At 43.6% G+C, this 14,597-nt stretch overlaps 1 protein-coding gene across 1 annotated transcript; it reads left to right on the top strand.

Annotated features, from left to right (window-relative positions):
- Positions 1–10,352: 10,352 nt before the first annotated feature.
- Positions 10,353–12,916, top strand: LOC114484996 (cytoplasmic polyadenylation element-binding protein 4-like). The gene has a single exon (XM_055082774.1). It carries the CDS (start codon positions 11,744–11,746, stop codon positions 12,899–12,901), a length of 1,158 nt encoding a protein of 385 aa, XP_054938749.1. The 5' UTR covers positions 10,353–11,743; the 3' UTR covers positions 12,902–12,916.
- The last annotated feature ends 1,681 nt before the right edge of the window (positions 12,917–14,597 follow it).

Here is a 14,597-nt window from a genome sequence, read left to right as displayed (position 1 = left end):
CTCCTCAGGGTTCGTTACCTGAAGATGATGGGGGGAACTGGTCCCCAGGCCAAGGGCTTCCCCACCCCACTCAACACACCGTCTGCTCTTCCTCTCTTCCCATGCCTGACTCCATCCCCCACAGCAAGGAACTCTGTACAGGTGAATGGACACCAGGGCCTGCACATTCAAGCTTCAGTCCCTCCCTCCCTCCAGCTTTGTCTTGGCCACTCCTTGGGCATGGGGTATACTCCCTAGCAGTGCTATTCGCCCTTGGGAGAACTAACTGGGAAAGAGGTCTCTGCAGGCTCTGGAAGCAGGCTTGGGTCACGTGGCCAGGGAATTCCAGGGCCCAGCAGCATGGTCTAGACAGGCAGTGCAGGCATCCCTTGGTTGCATGGGGTCAAGGGCAGGGGCCCCACTTGCCGGAGTCTTAGGGCAGCACTGTCGCCTTGGGAGTGTTGTAGAGCAAATGCCCCATCTTACAAGAGCAGCAGCTACTCAATGCAGGCCCTAATTTGCCATATGTGGGGAATGGATTCAGATGGCTACATCTTCCACTTTTTTTAAAGAGAGAACACAAATCTGGGTTTTCCTACGAAACTGCATAATTTTTACATTACCAAGTTATAATAATAGTGAAAAAAACACAAAAATCATCCGGCTGGCCAAATTAAAAAATATCTGTGAATCACTGTGACCTCTATGAAAGGAAGGAAAATTAAAATTCCATTTACAAGTTGCTTGACCACCATTTAGTTTTGAAAATGATATTCACCAATTCATTAATGTCACTTAAGCCCATAAGTAAATGGTATGTCTCCACTGCTGTATATATGTCTGAATTTCATGCACTTTCTCCTCCCCAGCAGAAATCCAATTTACTTGGTACCTCCTAGGACTGATGTATGTCCCCCATAAGCTATCAGGAAAGGCCTGATTTGGGGATCTGCTCATTTTTCTTCCCTGACACTGACTTTCATCATGTCCTCCTCTGGCCTGCCATAATAACCTGGGAACCTACCTCTCACTGCGCTTCCCATGTACCACTGTCATTAGCTCTGTACACGTCTGTCACTTCAAGAATTACCTCCATGTCCCCAGGGCCTACCACAGAGCCTGTCATATGGTAGACACCTAGCACATTTTGTTTGTTCTGGACTGAATTTGTTGGTGGTTGGCTCTCTGTGATGACCCACATCTCCCCAATCACAAATGAATAATAATCATAGGTGACATTTCTTGGACACTTGCTATAGGTAGGCACCATCCTAAGAGCTTTACATGTATTACCTATATAATCCTCTCAACTAACTGCTCAACAATTTTTTATCCCCGTTTTCCAGATGCAGAAACTGTGGCTCAGAGAGACAAAAAGACCTGCTCGTGAGTCATTCAGCTGGCAAATGTCAGAGGTGGGACTTGAACCAATCTTGCCTGATTCGAACGGTACGTATTACTCAACCAGTAAGCCAGGCTTCCCTAAAAGTGCCACCGACGGTTTTTGAGATGTCTTTAGATGGCACAGAAGAACTCTTATTTCTATTACTAGGCATTTGCTTGACTCATTTATTTTAGTGTGGGTTAGGAAAAAATAAATGACAGCATCCATTTATGGCATGGTGTATTGATTTTTCTATTTATATTAGTGATAACAGAATTTTTCTTTCCAACTTATTTAGTTAAGTTCTAAAAAATTGAGTCCATTTACAAATAATGTTGGGTGAATAATAAATAAGATAGGTCATACAACAATAAAGCAAAAATTATGTGTCTGAGATAACAAAAAGAACTCGAATTTGAAAAACACTGCCTCATCAATTGCCATATATGGATTAAAAAGACATACACACACACAATGAAACTAATTTTTAAACTCACTTGCTTAAAAAAACACAACCCAGAGCCTGCCTAAGAGGACTCCAACTAGCCTCTAAACTTCTAAATTTGAAGCGTGTTTCTTCTTCCTCTTTCTATTTTTGGAATTTAAATAGCCAAATGGATTTAAAAACAAACAAACAAAAAAACCTGCCTCTAAATAAGAAATGAGCTAGGGGCCTGGAGCTCTCCTCTGCCTCATTTCAACTCCAAGCAAATGGTGAATTACAACACCCCTGGACATAGTGGTTTCTAACTACCAAGCTGCCAGGCTTTTAAATAAGAGCAGCACAGAAGTGCGGCCATAATGCTACCTATTTCCCTTGCTAAATTATTTATGCATTTATTATATTTTACATGGGCTGTTGAACCTGAAGGTACTTCTGTGGGGGCCAGGTCATTTCAAGAAGCCCATTACTGAGAATCAGCTCAGCTACATTAGAAACTGGCACATCCAATTGTATGTGATATTGCTCGTTAATATTATATAATTACTGCCTCTGCCATTGTTTTCAGGTGGTGATAACTTTGTGTGTGTGTGTACGTGTGTGTATGTGCACTATTCAATGGCTTCAAGGCAATCCACTTCATTAACAGGCTGTTTAACATTGAGGGTATATCAATAAAGACTAGCTTTATGCAGTCGTGGAACTGCACCTAAGATGACTCGGCCAAATGAAGCTATTACCCTGTACAATGTGTTTTACACAAGACTGAAATGGTTTACTAAAAGTTTATAAAGCCACTTGCCAGGATTTACAGTGACTGATTTGCCAAAAGATCAGCAGTGTGGTAGAAGTTTTATGCTATGCCAATAGAAACTTGATGTACGCTATTAGGAGATTCCCCAAATTTTCCAAGGCTTGTTGTTAAAGTCAACCTAACATTTATTACTTCGGACTTCCTTATGACTTGTATATCAAGAGGAAAGAAAACTGATTAATTCAACCTTAATTCAACAAACACTCATTAAAGGCCTACTGTGTGCTGGGCATAATGCCGGGCTTAGGGGATACACAACAGAAAAGTGACTGACCTGGAGGAGCAACTCCAGTGGGTGGATCTAAATAGCCAATTACATAAATAGTCAGTTATGTGGCCAAGCATCTGTGCCAACCTGGGAGAAGGTGCCCACCTCTGCTGGGGAGTCAGAGAAGGCAGTGAGGGTGCCTGAGTCTGAGCTCCCCTGGCAAACGAGATAGCTATTCTTGGCAGACAGACATACACTGAAAGGCCTAAGAAAGTTGTGTGGTGAGCATAGGACACACTTGTTGATTCCTCCAAAGACTTTCCTGCTCCTTCGCTAGCAGAATTCTGATTCTGTTTGTTTTACCTTGGGGTCCTTTGGTCTCAGGGAAGGTGGGCCCAGGTCTCGTCTAGATCAAGGCATGTGACCCCATCCTGAGCAAAAAGATATAACAGGAAGTGTGCTTGGAGGGTCCTTGAGGAAGACTTTTCCTCCCTGATCAGAGGAAAGCTCGTGACCAGAAACTCCCAGCTCTTTGAAGCCCTCTGTGTCTTGTTTCTGAATGTCATGGTGTGATGACTGGGGCTGTGGCAGACATCTTAATACCCTGAAGGTGAGGCCAAGAACATCCAGAGATTCCAACCCACAGCCCTGTCATACTTGACCAGCCAGCATCAGCAACTGCTCACCTCTAGACTTCTTGATGTGTGAGAAAAATCACCACTTACTGTTTGTCACTCTTACTCATGCATTCTGTTACTTCCAGCAAATAGTACTCATGACATTGTAAGTACTTGGAACCTCAAGTTTTTCAGAAAGGTTGGAACAGTGCTCTCAGAGAGTGGCAGGAGATCATGCTAAAACGTTAGGCAGGTGCCAGTTCATCAGGTGCATGCGGTACCACATTTAGGAGTCTGGCAGTGCTTTCCAGAGAATGGGTCCCTTCCCAGTGGGGTATATGAGATAGTTGTAGGTGGTACACAGACAAGACAGTATATAATCTTGAATCACACAATGAGAAATTTCGCTCCTTTTCCATTCTTTTCCAGCCTTTCTCATTATGTAAAGACGACCTTTCCAGGTTGGGCTAGTAAGTCTTTAGCACCTCTCTCTAACCTTAATAATCTTCCTTTTTAACAAAGAGAAAGAAAGCCTAAGACTTAGGGCCTGTGATATACTCACAGGATCTAGGAGCAATTCAATACCATTATTTTGTTTTCATTATTTTAAATGTGATAATTACCTTTTGGCTATAGCATTTTGGGTGGGTAATCAAGTTGTCTTGACTGAATATTTATTTGTTTGTTTTTTAAAGACAAACCAGTTTATAAAAAATGTTAAAGGAATGACAATGCAGGAACTACATCCATATGGCAAAAACTGGGATGCTGATGCTGGAATGAAAATCACTCAAGTTTGAAAAATGGAGTTGAATACATAAGGAAGCCACTTGAAAGTATTTAAGCAATGGAGTAAGGTCATTAGATTCTCTATTTAGAAAAGTTCAGTGAGCAAGTCCAGGAAGGAAATCCCAAAAAGAGGGATATGTATACATATAGCTGATTCACTTTGCTGTACAGTAGAAACTAACACAATATGATAAAGCAACTATACCCCAATAAAAATTAAAAAAAATAAAAGTAATAGGGCAATGAAAAAAATAAAAGAAAGAAAGGAAAATTCTTGGCTCTACCCCATACCTATTCAATCAGAAATTCTGGTTTAACTAGTCTTCCAGGTGATTCTGATGCTTGCTAAAATTTGAGGACCACCGAGTAGAGGGAAGAGTTTTGAGTCAAGATACCCGGGCAAAATAACTGAGTTATTTTAGACAAGGCCCTTCCCTGGGCCTCAGTTTCCTCAACTGCAAAATGAGGGCACTGACTTGGCTATAAGACCTCAGGTAGTCACGAAAACTATCTGGTCTACACACCCCACCCCCAATATCCACCTCCCTTTGCTTCTTTAATAATAGAATATACATTTTTAGCTTAATACATAAAGCATGAAATAAAGACTATACTTCCCAACTTCTTTTGCCATTAGGTGTGCCCATATGGCCAAATTCTGGCCAATGAGAAGAGAACGAAAGTGACGTGTATGTCTTCTGAAGTTCCCTCAAAGAACGGTTGTGTCCTTCTTCATCTTTTTCTACTTCCTTTGGTCTGGAATACAGACATGATAGCTGGAGCTAGATCAACTATCTTAGATCCTAGGTAGAAGCTGAATTCTGAGGAGGGAAAAGCAATGAAATAAAAGGAACCCTGGTTTCTGATGACTTCTTGAAACTACCCCACCAGCGCTATATGGACTCTTGCAAACTTCTTTCATGCGAGAAAGGCACTTTCTTTAGGCATCCTTCATTTGGATTTTCTGTGCTTTTGCATTATTATGAGAAAATCTTTAGTACCTTATAACTTTATGAGAAAATACTATGAGAAAACAATCAGAATATCGTGGGGGCAGGGCCTGGGAATTTGCATTTGATGGGCTCCCATGGGGACCGCATCCTAAAGTTTGAGGTTGGATGCTTACGAATCAACTCTTATAATTGTTCTTTAGTTATATATATTATATATATATATATATATATATATATATATATATATATACACTCCAAGAATAGGGGAGCAAGAAATTTGGACATAAAAGGAAAGGACCATCTTTAGTGTTTTTTTATATAGATGACTTTCTTTGAAACTTTATTGCTTACGGGTTCCAAAGTGAAATTCCTTTGGCAGTAAAAATTCTGGCTGAAAGGAAATCATCGGACAAACTGGACCAGTGCCTGTGAGCTCAAGGCTATGTTGGGGCTAAAATTTTGGTCTCTGACTCCCAGATCTCTGATCTCTGGACTCTGCAGCTTCCCTGAGAGCTCCAAAAAGCTCTTCTTTTTCCAGCATCGCAGGTGAAGATCCTCTAGTCTAGCCACAGAGTGTGAGATGGCGGCTGTTTGGCAGCCTGGCCATGGTTTTGATATAGGGAAGTGAAGTGTGTCCAATCAAAACAGCCAGGGGTAATCTAGGTCAACAGCCCATCCACATATGTGGCTGGAACCACAAAAGAATCCAAGTCATCCCATGTGATACATGTCACAGTTTGGAAGGTCAACCCTCCATTCCAGCTCACCTAAATCTTTGCTGGGATATGGCAAAATCAAGTGAAGCACGTCTCTGTCCTGACCTCTCCAAACCTTTTGTTCAGTGACATTGCATTGGAAGAACTGACTTCACCGCTCCCCACCAAAATGGGTTGTTAACTATGGACTCCATGTTAATGACAACACCTTAAGTGGGAAAGCAGGAAGAAAACAGTATTTAAAATGCAGAGGGCTTGTGCGGGTTATAAAACAACAAACAAAAGGAGAAAATGTAACCCAGCAATTAACTGTAAAAAAACCAATGGTGCTTTCTAAGTAACTGTGACTGCTTTCCAACACTGAAACAGGGTGAAGATCAGAGGTGGGTTTAATAAAACCTGCCTTCAGGATGTGGTTCTGTTTCTGTCTGGCTTGCCTTCTGGTAGTGAGCTTTCGGGTAGTTTTGGAAAAGAGGATATTCCAAAAGTAATTCCATCCTTCTCTCTTCCCCTACCTTCACAAGACCTGCTTTTGAATATTAATATTACATGTTTTTCGTTTCAGTAACATATATATTCCTCTATTACGTTAGAATCCTTATTAACGCTGCTAAGCAAAATAACTGCTGGGTATTAATCTCTCAGGGGACTGGACCATGTACTTGCCCGGACTTGTCTTCTCACTACAGCTCCCCACCCAAAACAACACCAAGGACACGGTGTCCTTCAGTTCCATTACAGAAAGCTCCTGGGCCACCAAATCTAAAAAGATCAACTGCTTTACATATTTCCCCATGTGATGAGCATGTGTTCATGTAATTTATGGTAGTATCTGGTGGCTTTGTGTATGAGTGTCATATTTCCATAATGTGCCTTGGTGTCTCATGGAAATGAACCAAAGCAGGGCCACTGCATTGTGCAACAGGGGGATAGGCATTCACATCATAGTCTGTGGTGCCTTATGGAGTTGCACAGTGCACAACCTGGGCAACGTTGGGTGGTAGTCCTGATTGCTGAAGTCACTAGACAGGCCCCTGGGGAGCTTGGGTGTGTGCTGTTGGGAGAAGACAGTGTGTGCTTCAAGGGCAGTGGTGGAGGACATTAGCAAGCGTGGGGAAGAGTTCACTCTGTGACTATGGGGTGAGATTTATATCGCCTGCCAAGCTTTAAGAGAGGCTGATGAAGGAAATATTAGGGCCCTGCTTCCTGGGAGGCTCCGACTTTGGGGTGTGGTTGACCTCAAACCCCAGAGGGGGCTGGGCTGTAGCCAGCAGGGTCCATTCACTAGCCTACAACTTTTCTGAAGGTGTGTCAGCCCTTAATGGACAGGGAGGGAGGGTTTTTAAAAAAATCTTTTTAATTAAAAAAAAAAGCTGGTAGCACCTTAACGTCCAGGGAGAGCTTGCTTTCTCTGCAACCTGGAGGCTTCCCAGTGAGCATGTTTCATGGGAGGTGCTCTCTTCTGCCAGCAAAGTGTTCAAGCCAGCACTCATCTGCAACTGTTGATCTCTTTGGAAATCCTAAATAGAGCTGCTGAATTGTTGTCATGGTTACCTGGGACAGTTTCTGAGGCCAGAATGTTTTCAAGGAGGGCAGCCCTGAGCTGGGTATCCTGGGTTTCTGAGTTGGCAACTGACTCAGGAGAATTGCTTCCCGCTTCCTTCTCCCATGCTCCTAATCCCTAGCCAGGAACCTGATGTCTGCAGAGATCATTTTAGCTTCAGCCCAGCCCAAACCTACTGCCCATGCTTTATTTAGCCTTAAAAGATCAGGCTGAACTAGCAGCACCCTGACTATGGCTCTGGTGTGTCTCCTCCCTCTACAAACCAACATAGGTTCCTGGATTCACTCATGCATGCAGCTTCTAGGCAAAAGGCACTTGAGAAGTGGTTCTCTGTGCTTCATATGTTAATAAGGAACTGACTTTTTTTTTTTTTGCAGTACGCGGGCTTCTCACTGTTGTGACCTCTCCCGTTGCCGAGCACAGGCTCCGGACGTGCGGGCCCAGCGGCCATGGCTCACAGGCCTAGCCGCTCCGTGGCATGTGGGATCTTCCCGGACCGGGGCATGAACCCGTGTCCCCTGCATCGGCAGGCGGACTCTCAACCACTGCACCACCAGGGAAGCCCAGAACTGACATTTTTGAAAACCTCTTATGAGCCCAGCACTTCACTTGTATCTCATGTAATTTACCACCTCCTGGCCAGGGAGGAATATCATTCACATTTTATCTATGAGGAACCAGGGGCTTGTAGAGGTGATGCCCAGAGCTCTACAATTAGGAAGTAGCAGATCTGGAATTCAAATTACCTGTTTGGTTCTAAAGATAGCCCTCTTTCCTTCAAATATGGCAGCCATTTTAGTCACTAAGAATTGGCAGCCCCAAAAGACTCTCAACCACCTACTGAGCATTGAAGATTCATTCAATCATTCATTCAATAAACATGTCCTGAGTCTGCTCTGTGCCAGACCCTCTGATGGCCACTGGGGACACACAGATAAATCAGACACAAGCTCTGCTCGCAAAAAAACTAACTCACTGACAACCAGCAGTGAGTAAATGAGAGGAATCTGTAAGATGCTACAAAAAGGAGCAGTCAGGGAAATCATTTTGGAGGAAGAGACACCTAACTGAACCAGCTAAGTCTCAAGGTATGTCCAGTTGTGGGGAATAAACAGCAGAATCAGACCCAATCCCTAACACTTAAGGAACTCAAAGTAGAGTTACAGAGACAAGACTCATGTTTATGACACAACAAAAGACAAAAAAATCACCGATTAAGGTCCCAAACAGGTGTTCTACATGGAAGTATGGGAGGATTGATAATCTCGGGCAGCAGAAGTTGGGGCCATTGAGGAAAGGCTAGGGAAATGAAATGGAAGCCACCTTTTTTCATGAGATTCTTCTTCAAAGTCTTTGATCTCTCCCTTTTTTATTCCCTACTCTTGCCATAGTCACTTGTGGCTCTCCTCTGATTTCTTTTCATTTCTCATTTTCTACTAAAGGAAAACACTCACTTATTCAACATCTTTAGAGCGAGTGCTGAGAGCAAGGCATTAATCTCGGTCCTGATGGTGGTCATAGTGGTGAGAATGTACAAATATGAACAAGACATGGAGCCCTTGAGCAGCAAATGAATAACCTAAATGGTTAAAGTTTGAGAGATGTGAGTCCCAAACCAAATGGCATAAGGAATGAAATTATGCAGATTTGGAAAAGGGACTGTCTTTCAGGAAAGAGTTCATTGTAGTTGGTTTGTTCACTCATTTCTTCAGCATTCATTCACTGATGACTCCTATCTACAACGTTCCCTCCTCAAAGGGCCCACAGTTGACCACAGGTCCAGGAGACATAAGCAACCATTACAATAGAGGGTGATAAAGAAGCATGAGACGTACACCGGGCCATGGATGTTCGAAAGAGGGAACTCGGAAGACTGAGTTGGTAGCTTTTGAACCGATTCCTAAAACTAAATAGGAGTTTACCAGGTGGAGAAGAGAGGAAAGGGAAGGTAAAAAGGAGCTGAGATTATATTTGGAGCACCTTGGTGTGGGGCGGTTGGAGGGAGACGAGGTGTTAAGATATATTGCCCCCAGAGTGGAAAAGCCTTGAACACCAGACTAAAAAGTTTGGTCTTTTTCAAGGAGGTAGTGGGCAGTAGCAGAGAGGTCTGAGCAGGTGAGGACCCTGACAAGCTTTTCGTTTTGGAAATATCCCTCTAGTAAGCGGGAAGGGTGCACTAGAGCCGGATGGGGATGAGGGCTCAGCCACAGACGTTTACAGAAGCTGTATCTTTGTGCCTGAGACTGCACCAGACGGGAGCCTAAACCAAGCAGGAGGAGTGGGGGTGGGGGAATGGAAGGTGAAGGGAGAGTCCCGCGTGAGGTCTACATTCAGGACAAGGACATACGCAATTCCAGGCACCGCACAGCTGCCGGAAAAACCCGCCTCCTCTTCCAGATCCCTCTGGGGAGGAGCTTCGGTTATAGCACGTGATGCCTGGGGAACCACGTTTACTATGGGCAGTCCTCCCGTTCATCCGCGGTTTCAGGGGTTGCCCCACCGATCTCCCACACCTGGACTCTTTACCGCAGTGCTAGAGGAATCCGTTCTCTTCCACGCGTCCCGCTATACTCCTCCTGCAGAACGTGGTTAGGAGAGATAAACAGCGCAGGAGTCCTTTGCCCACACTAAAGATGGCGACGAGTTGCGCTCACTCTGGGTCGGGGGAGCGGGTTCCAGGCGCCAGGCCTCACTGGGCGAGGTGCAGACGGAAGGGGCGTCTCTCGAGATAACTTTTCGACCTTCCTGGGAGGGCGCCTAAGCCTAGGGGCGTGGCCTAATCTGAATTCTAGCAGCTGACTGGCCTTTCGGAAGGTGGGCGGGGTAACTGCCCTAACCCACCCCTCCCTTTTCGAACCGGAAGTGTCTCTCGGTCTTTCCAGCTGGTTGTCATTTCACTCGGCTCGGTCCTGAGGAGAAGGACTCAGCCGCGGCTGCTGAACCCGGGCACCGCGAGGCGGTGGCAGCGGCGGCGGCGGCGGCGGCAGCGGCGACAGCAGAGGAGGAAGGAGGAGAGAAGAAGAGCCAGGCGGAGTCCGCAACTACGACAGCGGGGACTGCGGGACCGGGGTAAAGCGACGGCGGCGGCGACGACGGCCCAGCAACCGTGAGGAGAAACAAAAGCCTTCTAAATTACAGTTTTTTAAAAAATCTGGGGGATAAAAGAGAGAGAGCGAGCAAAGGGGGGAAGGCCCTTCTCTTTTAGAGTAACTACGCTGGTGGGGTTTTCCTGTTTTTCCTCTTTTTTCCCCCCTGCGGAGAATCGAACTGAGAGAACTGAACAAACCGCCCCTGGGTCCCATGAGGGAAAAAAACCCCGGAGCCGCAGAGAGGGGTAGAGGCCGAAACCGCAGGACCTTCCAGGTCGCCCCCTTGGTCCCCGCACCCCGGGGCCGCCAGCCTGTCCTCGTCGAGTCTCGCTAATCCGTCCTGATCGCGACACCCCCAAGAGGGAGAAACGGGTGTTTCCAACCCATTTCATGGGGGAGAGGAGGCCGGGGGGAGCCCCAGGAACAGCGACCGCAGCAAGATCTGCACCCAGAGCTTCAGGAACAGCCCCAGAGGCCAAAACTGCACCCCGTGAAAGATCAGAAACAGGACCAGGAACAGCAGAAACTTCCCTGCAATCATCTTTCCATTAGTCAATGCTGATTTCCTCTCCCGCAACCAGGAATTCGCCTCCCACCCCAAATAACCTAATATAATCTATATATATAAATATATAATATATAATGTTCTTAAATTATTCCTGATTTTTTTAACCAGGCTGCCAAGAAAAGAACGTATTCTCCCCTTAGCCCTATTCTAATTTTTATGTGAGTGAATCTAAACTGCTGAAGAAGACCATATGTGATTGTTAAATTATATATATATATATTTTTACTCCGCGCAATGCTTATTCTTCTACATCCATAGATGCTTGAGAAGCTGTGTTTTTGTCATTCATGTACGTTTTCCTTTGGAAAAAGAAAGCGCCTATTTTACTAACCAAAGACTTGATTTTTACCCTCTTCGTTTTTATTCCCTCCTAGAATAAGTTGGATTCATGTCAATGTTTTAAGACATTTTTTTTTTTTTTAGTTTTTTTCTTTTTTCTTTCAGAGACCAGAATTCCAAATCTGAACTATTTAGGGTGATAAGCTGCGATCTTTGAGCTAGCTAAAAATAAGACATTTCAAACAAGCAACTTAAATTTGGGGTAGAGGATACAAAGGCGTGAGACATCAGGTTGTTGTTTTTTTTTTTTTATCATAAGATTCTGAGCCTAAAAATAATAAATGGGGGATTACGGGTTTGGAGTGCTAGTGCAAAGCAATACTGGGAATAAATCTGCTTTTCCAGTCAGATTCCATCCACATCTGCAGCCTCCACACCATCACCAAAATGCCACCCCCAGTCCCGCTGCTTTTATAAATAATAACACAGCTGCCAATGGCAGCAGTGCCGGGTCAGCTTGGCTCTTTCCTGCTCCGGCTACCCATAACATTCAGGATGAGATCTTGGGATCAGAAAAGGCAAAAAGTCAGCAACAGGAACAGCAAGACCCTTTAGAAAAGCAGCAGCTCTCCCCAAGTCCAGGTCAGGAAGCTGGAATACTGCCTGAAACTGAGAAGGCAAAATCTGAAGAAAATCAAGGGGACAATTCTTCAGAAAATGGCAACGGGAAGGAGAAAATAAGAATCGAATCACCGGTGTTGACAGGGTTTGATTATCAAGAAGCCACGGGGCTAGGTACTTCAACCCAACCCTTGACATCTAGCGCGTCGTCTCTTACTGGTTTCAGTAACTGGTCAGCAGCGATAGCGCCTTCTTCCTCTACAATCATCAATGAAGATGCAAGTTTCTTTCACCAGGGAGGGGTTCCGGCTGCTTCGGCTAATAACGGTGCTCTGTTGTTTCAAAATTTTCCCCATCATGTCAGCCCTGGCTTCGGAGGCAGTTTCTCTCCTCAGATCGGGCCTCTCTCACAGCACCACCCTCATCACCCTCATTTCCAGCATCATCACAGCCAGCATCAGCAGCAAAGGAGGTCTCCTGCCAGTCCCCATCCCCCACCTTTCACACATAGAAATGCTGCTTTTAACCAGCTGCCTCATTTGGCGAATAATCTTAACAAGCCCCCCTCTCCATGGAGCAGCTACCAGAGTCCCTCTCCTACACCGTCTTCTTCCTGGAGCCCAGGAGGTGGTGGATATGGTGGCTGGGGAGGTTCCCAAGGCCGAGATCACCGCAGAGGGCTAAATGGAGGAATAACGCCCCTGAACTCCATCTCGCCTTTGAAGAAAAATTTTGCAAGCAATCATATTCAGCTCCAGAAGTACGCTCGCCCCAGCTCTGCCTTTGCTCCTAAATCCTGGATGGAAGATAGCTTGAACAGGGCTGACAACATTTTTCCTTTTCCGGTAAGATTATGTTCCATTAATAGATTAAGATGAAATAAGGAAACGGCAGGGTGTAATATCATGTAACGAAGAGAGTTTGAATTGTATGTATTCATATCAGAGCTCTTCTTAGAAAATGAGTTAATTACCAGACATTATTTTGGCAGGAGAGGAGTATAATTTGGAACAAAATATTCAGCTTTTTTTTTTTTTTTGGTAAATTTCTAATTGTTATCTTCCCCTAGATAATCGTATAAATTAGCATAATTATGAATACCAGGTAGGTAGTGATGTCATGATTATTAACCATGATACCTTTCTAGCCTGACAAGAGAATCATGGTTGGTTTTTCCCTACTTATTTAAGTGAGAATAAATAATGTAGATATAAATATATTTCATTGTGGAAACTGATGAGCATTTTCTACCCGTTTGCATAACTATATAACCTCGCAGATTAATTTTTGTCCACTGTAAGGTAGTGATTCACAGAAAACCAGCTATTGAATTATAGTTTTCTCACTGGTTATATTTTAAACCTGAAACCTCTCTGAACCCTGCGGTCTGAACAGTTTGAATTCATCAATTCGGCAATTCCTGTTAAACCTTTTTGCAAATTCTGGCCTGCCTTGTGTCAGTAAGGACTGCTAGAGAAATGATCTAACTATTTTCTTCATCCCCATTTATTTTTGAATACTATGAAACTGTTGATCTCAGAGTGACTCTTTTATGATGCCTTTCATCCATTTGTTTATTTTCTAGTGTTAACACTGGGGTTGTAGATAATTAAACCATTCCTAAAAATAGACCCAGGCAAAGATCACTTGTCTTTCTTGCCACCAGTGTATCCTTATTCTGCAAGAGTCACATTGTTTCATGTTTTTTAATTAATGAGCAGCCAGCCTAGTTGATAGACATAGGATAAAGGGAATTTCATAGTTAATTGAACATCAGATGCCCCACTAAATTTGTATACTTTGGGGGTATGATCATTTATATGTGTTTAGGAAATTTATATGGGTTATAAGCTAACATTGAATCAGTCCTCAGAACAAACCCCACAAGATAAGTTCTATTATTATCCCCATTTTAGAGATGATAAAATTGAGTATCAGCAAGATATAACTTGCCCAAGAGCACACAGCTGATAAGAGTACAACTCTAGGTTAAAAAGCAAGGATTAAAAAATGCTGCGTACATGTGTACACATACACATGTGCTATATCTAGAGGGTTATTTTAGAGATCTTTTGGCAAAGGCTCAAGCAGATTTCAAAATAATTGCAATGTCTCCATATATGATGTCAGCACAAGTAGAATTATCTGTTTTAATTAATAATTTGCTCAGAGGGCGGGGGAAGTTTGCTAAGAGAACCTTGTGTCATTCCAAGGAATTAAATATCCCTTCTCTAAGGATTCAGGTATAATGATCAGGATGTATCTTAAAATATTTGGTGAAATCTAGTTTAAAAACTTTTTTTGAATAATTTTTTTGCCCAGGTATAAAAAAAGCTGTTGGCTTTTGTTTTTAGAAAGGGTTTTTGCTCAAACTGAAGAGAGCAATTATCATGCTTCAGTGGTCAGGTGAAAGGCTGTTGAAGACATTGGCAATCCCAAGAAGTCTATTTTTAAAAAGTTGGTTTTGATATTCCTTTGAACATAAATTTAAGGGAAATTTAATGCAAAGGTAACTTTTATGAATTATTTATATATTCCTAACTGAAGAAATCTAACATGTGCATCCTCAACATT

This window comes from Physeter macrocephalus, unplaced genomic scaffold (assembly GCF_002837175.3).
Source record: "Physeter macrocephalus isolate SW-GA unplaced genomic scaffold, ASM283717v5 random_367, whole genome shotgun sequence".
Classification (NCBI taxonomy): domain Eukaryota; kingdom Metazoa; phylum Chordata; class Mammalia; order Artiodactyla; family Physeteridae; genus Physeter; species Physeter macrocephalus.
The sequence above is the reverse complement of the archived record's forward strand: the minus strand, read 5'-3'. Positions and strand labels throughout refer to the sequence as shown.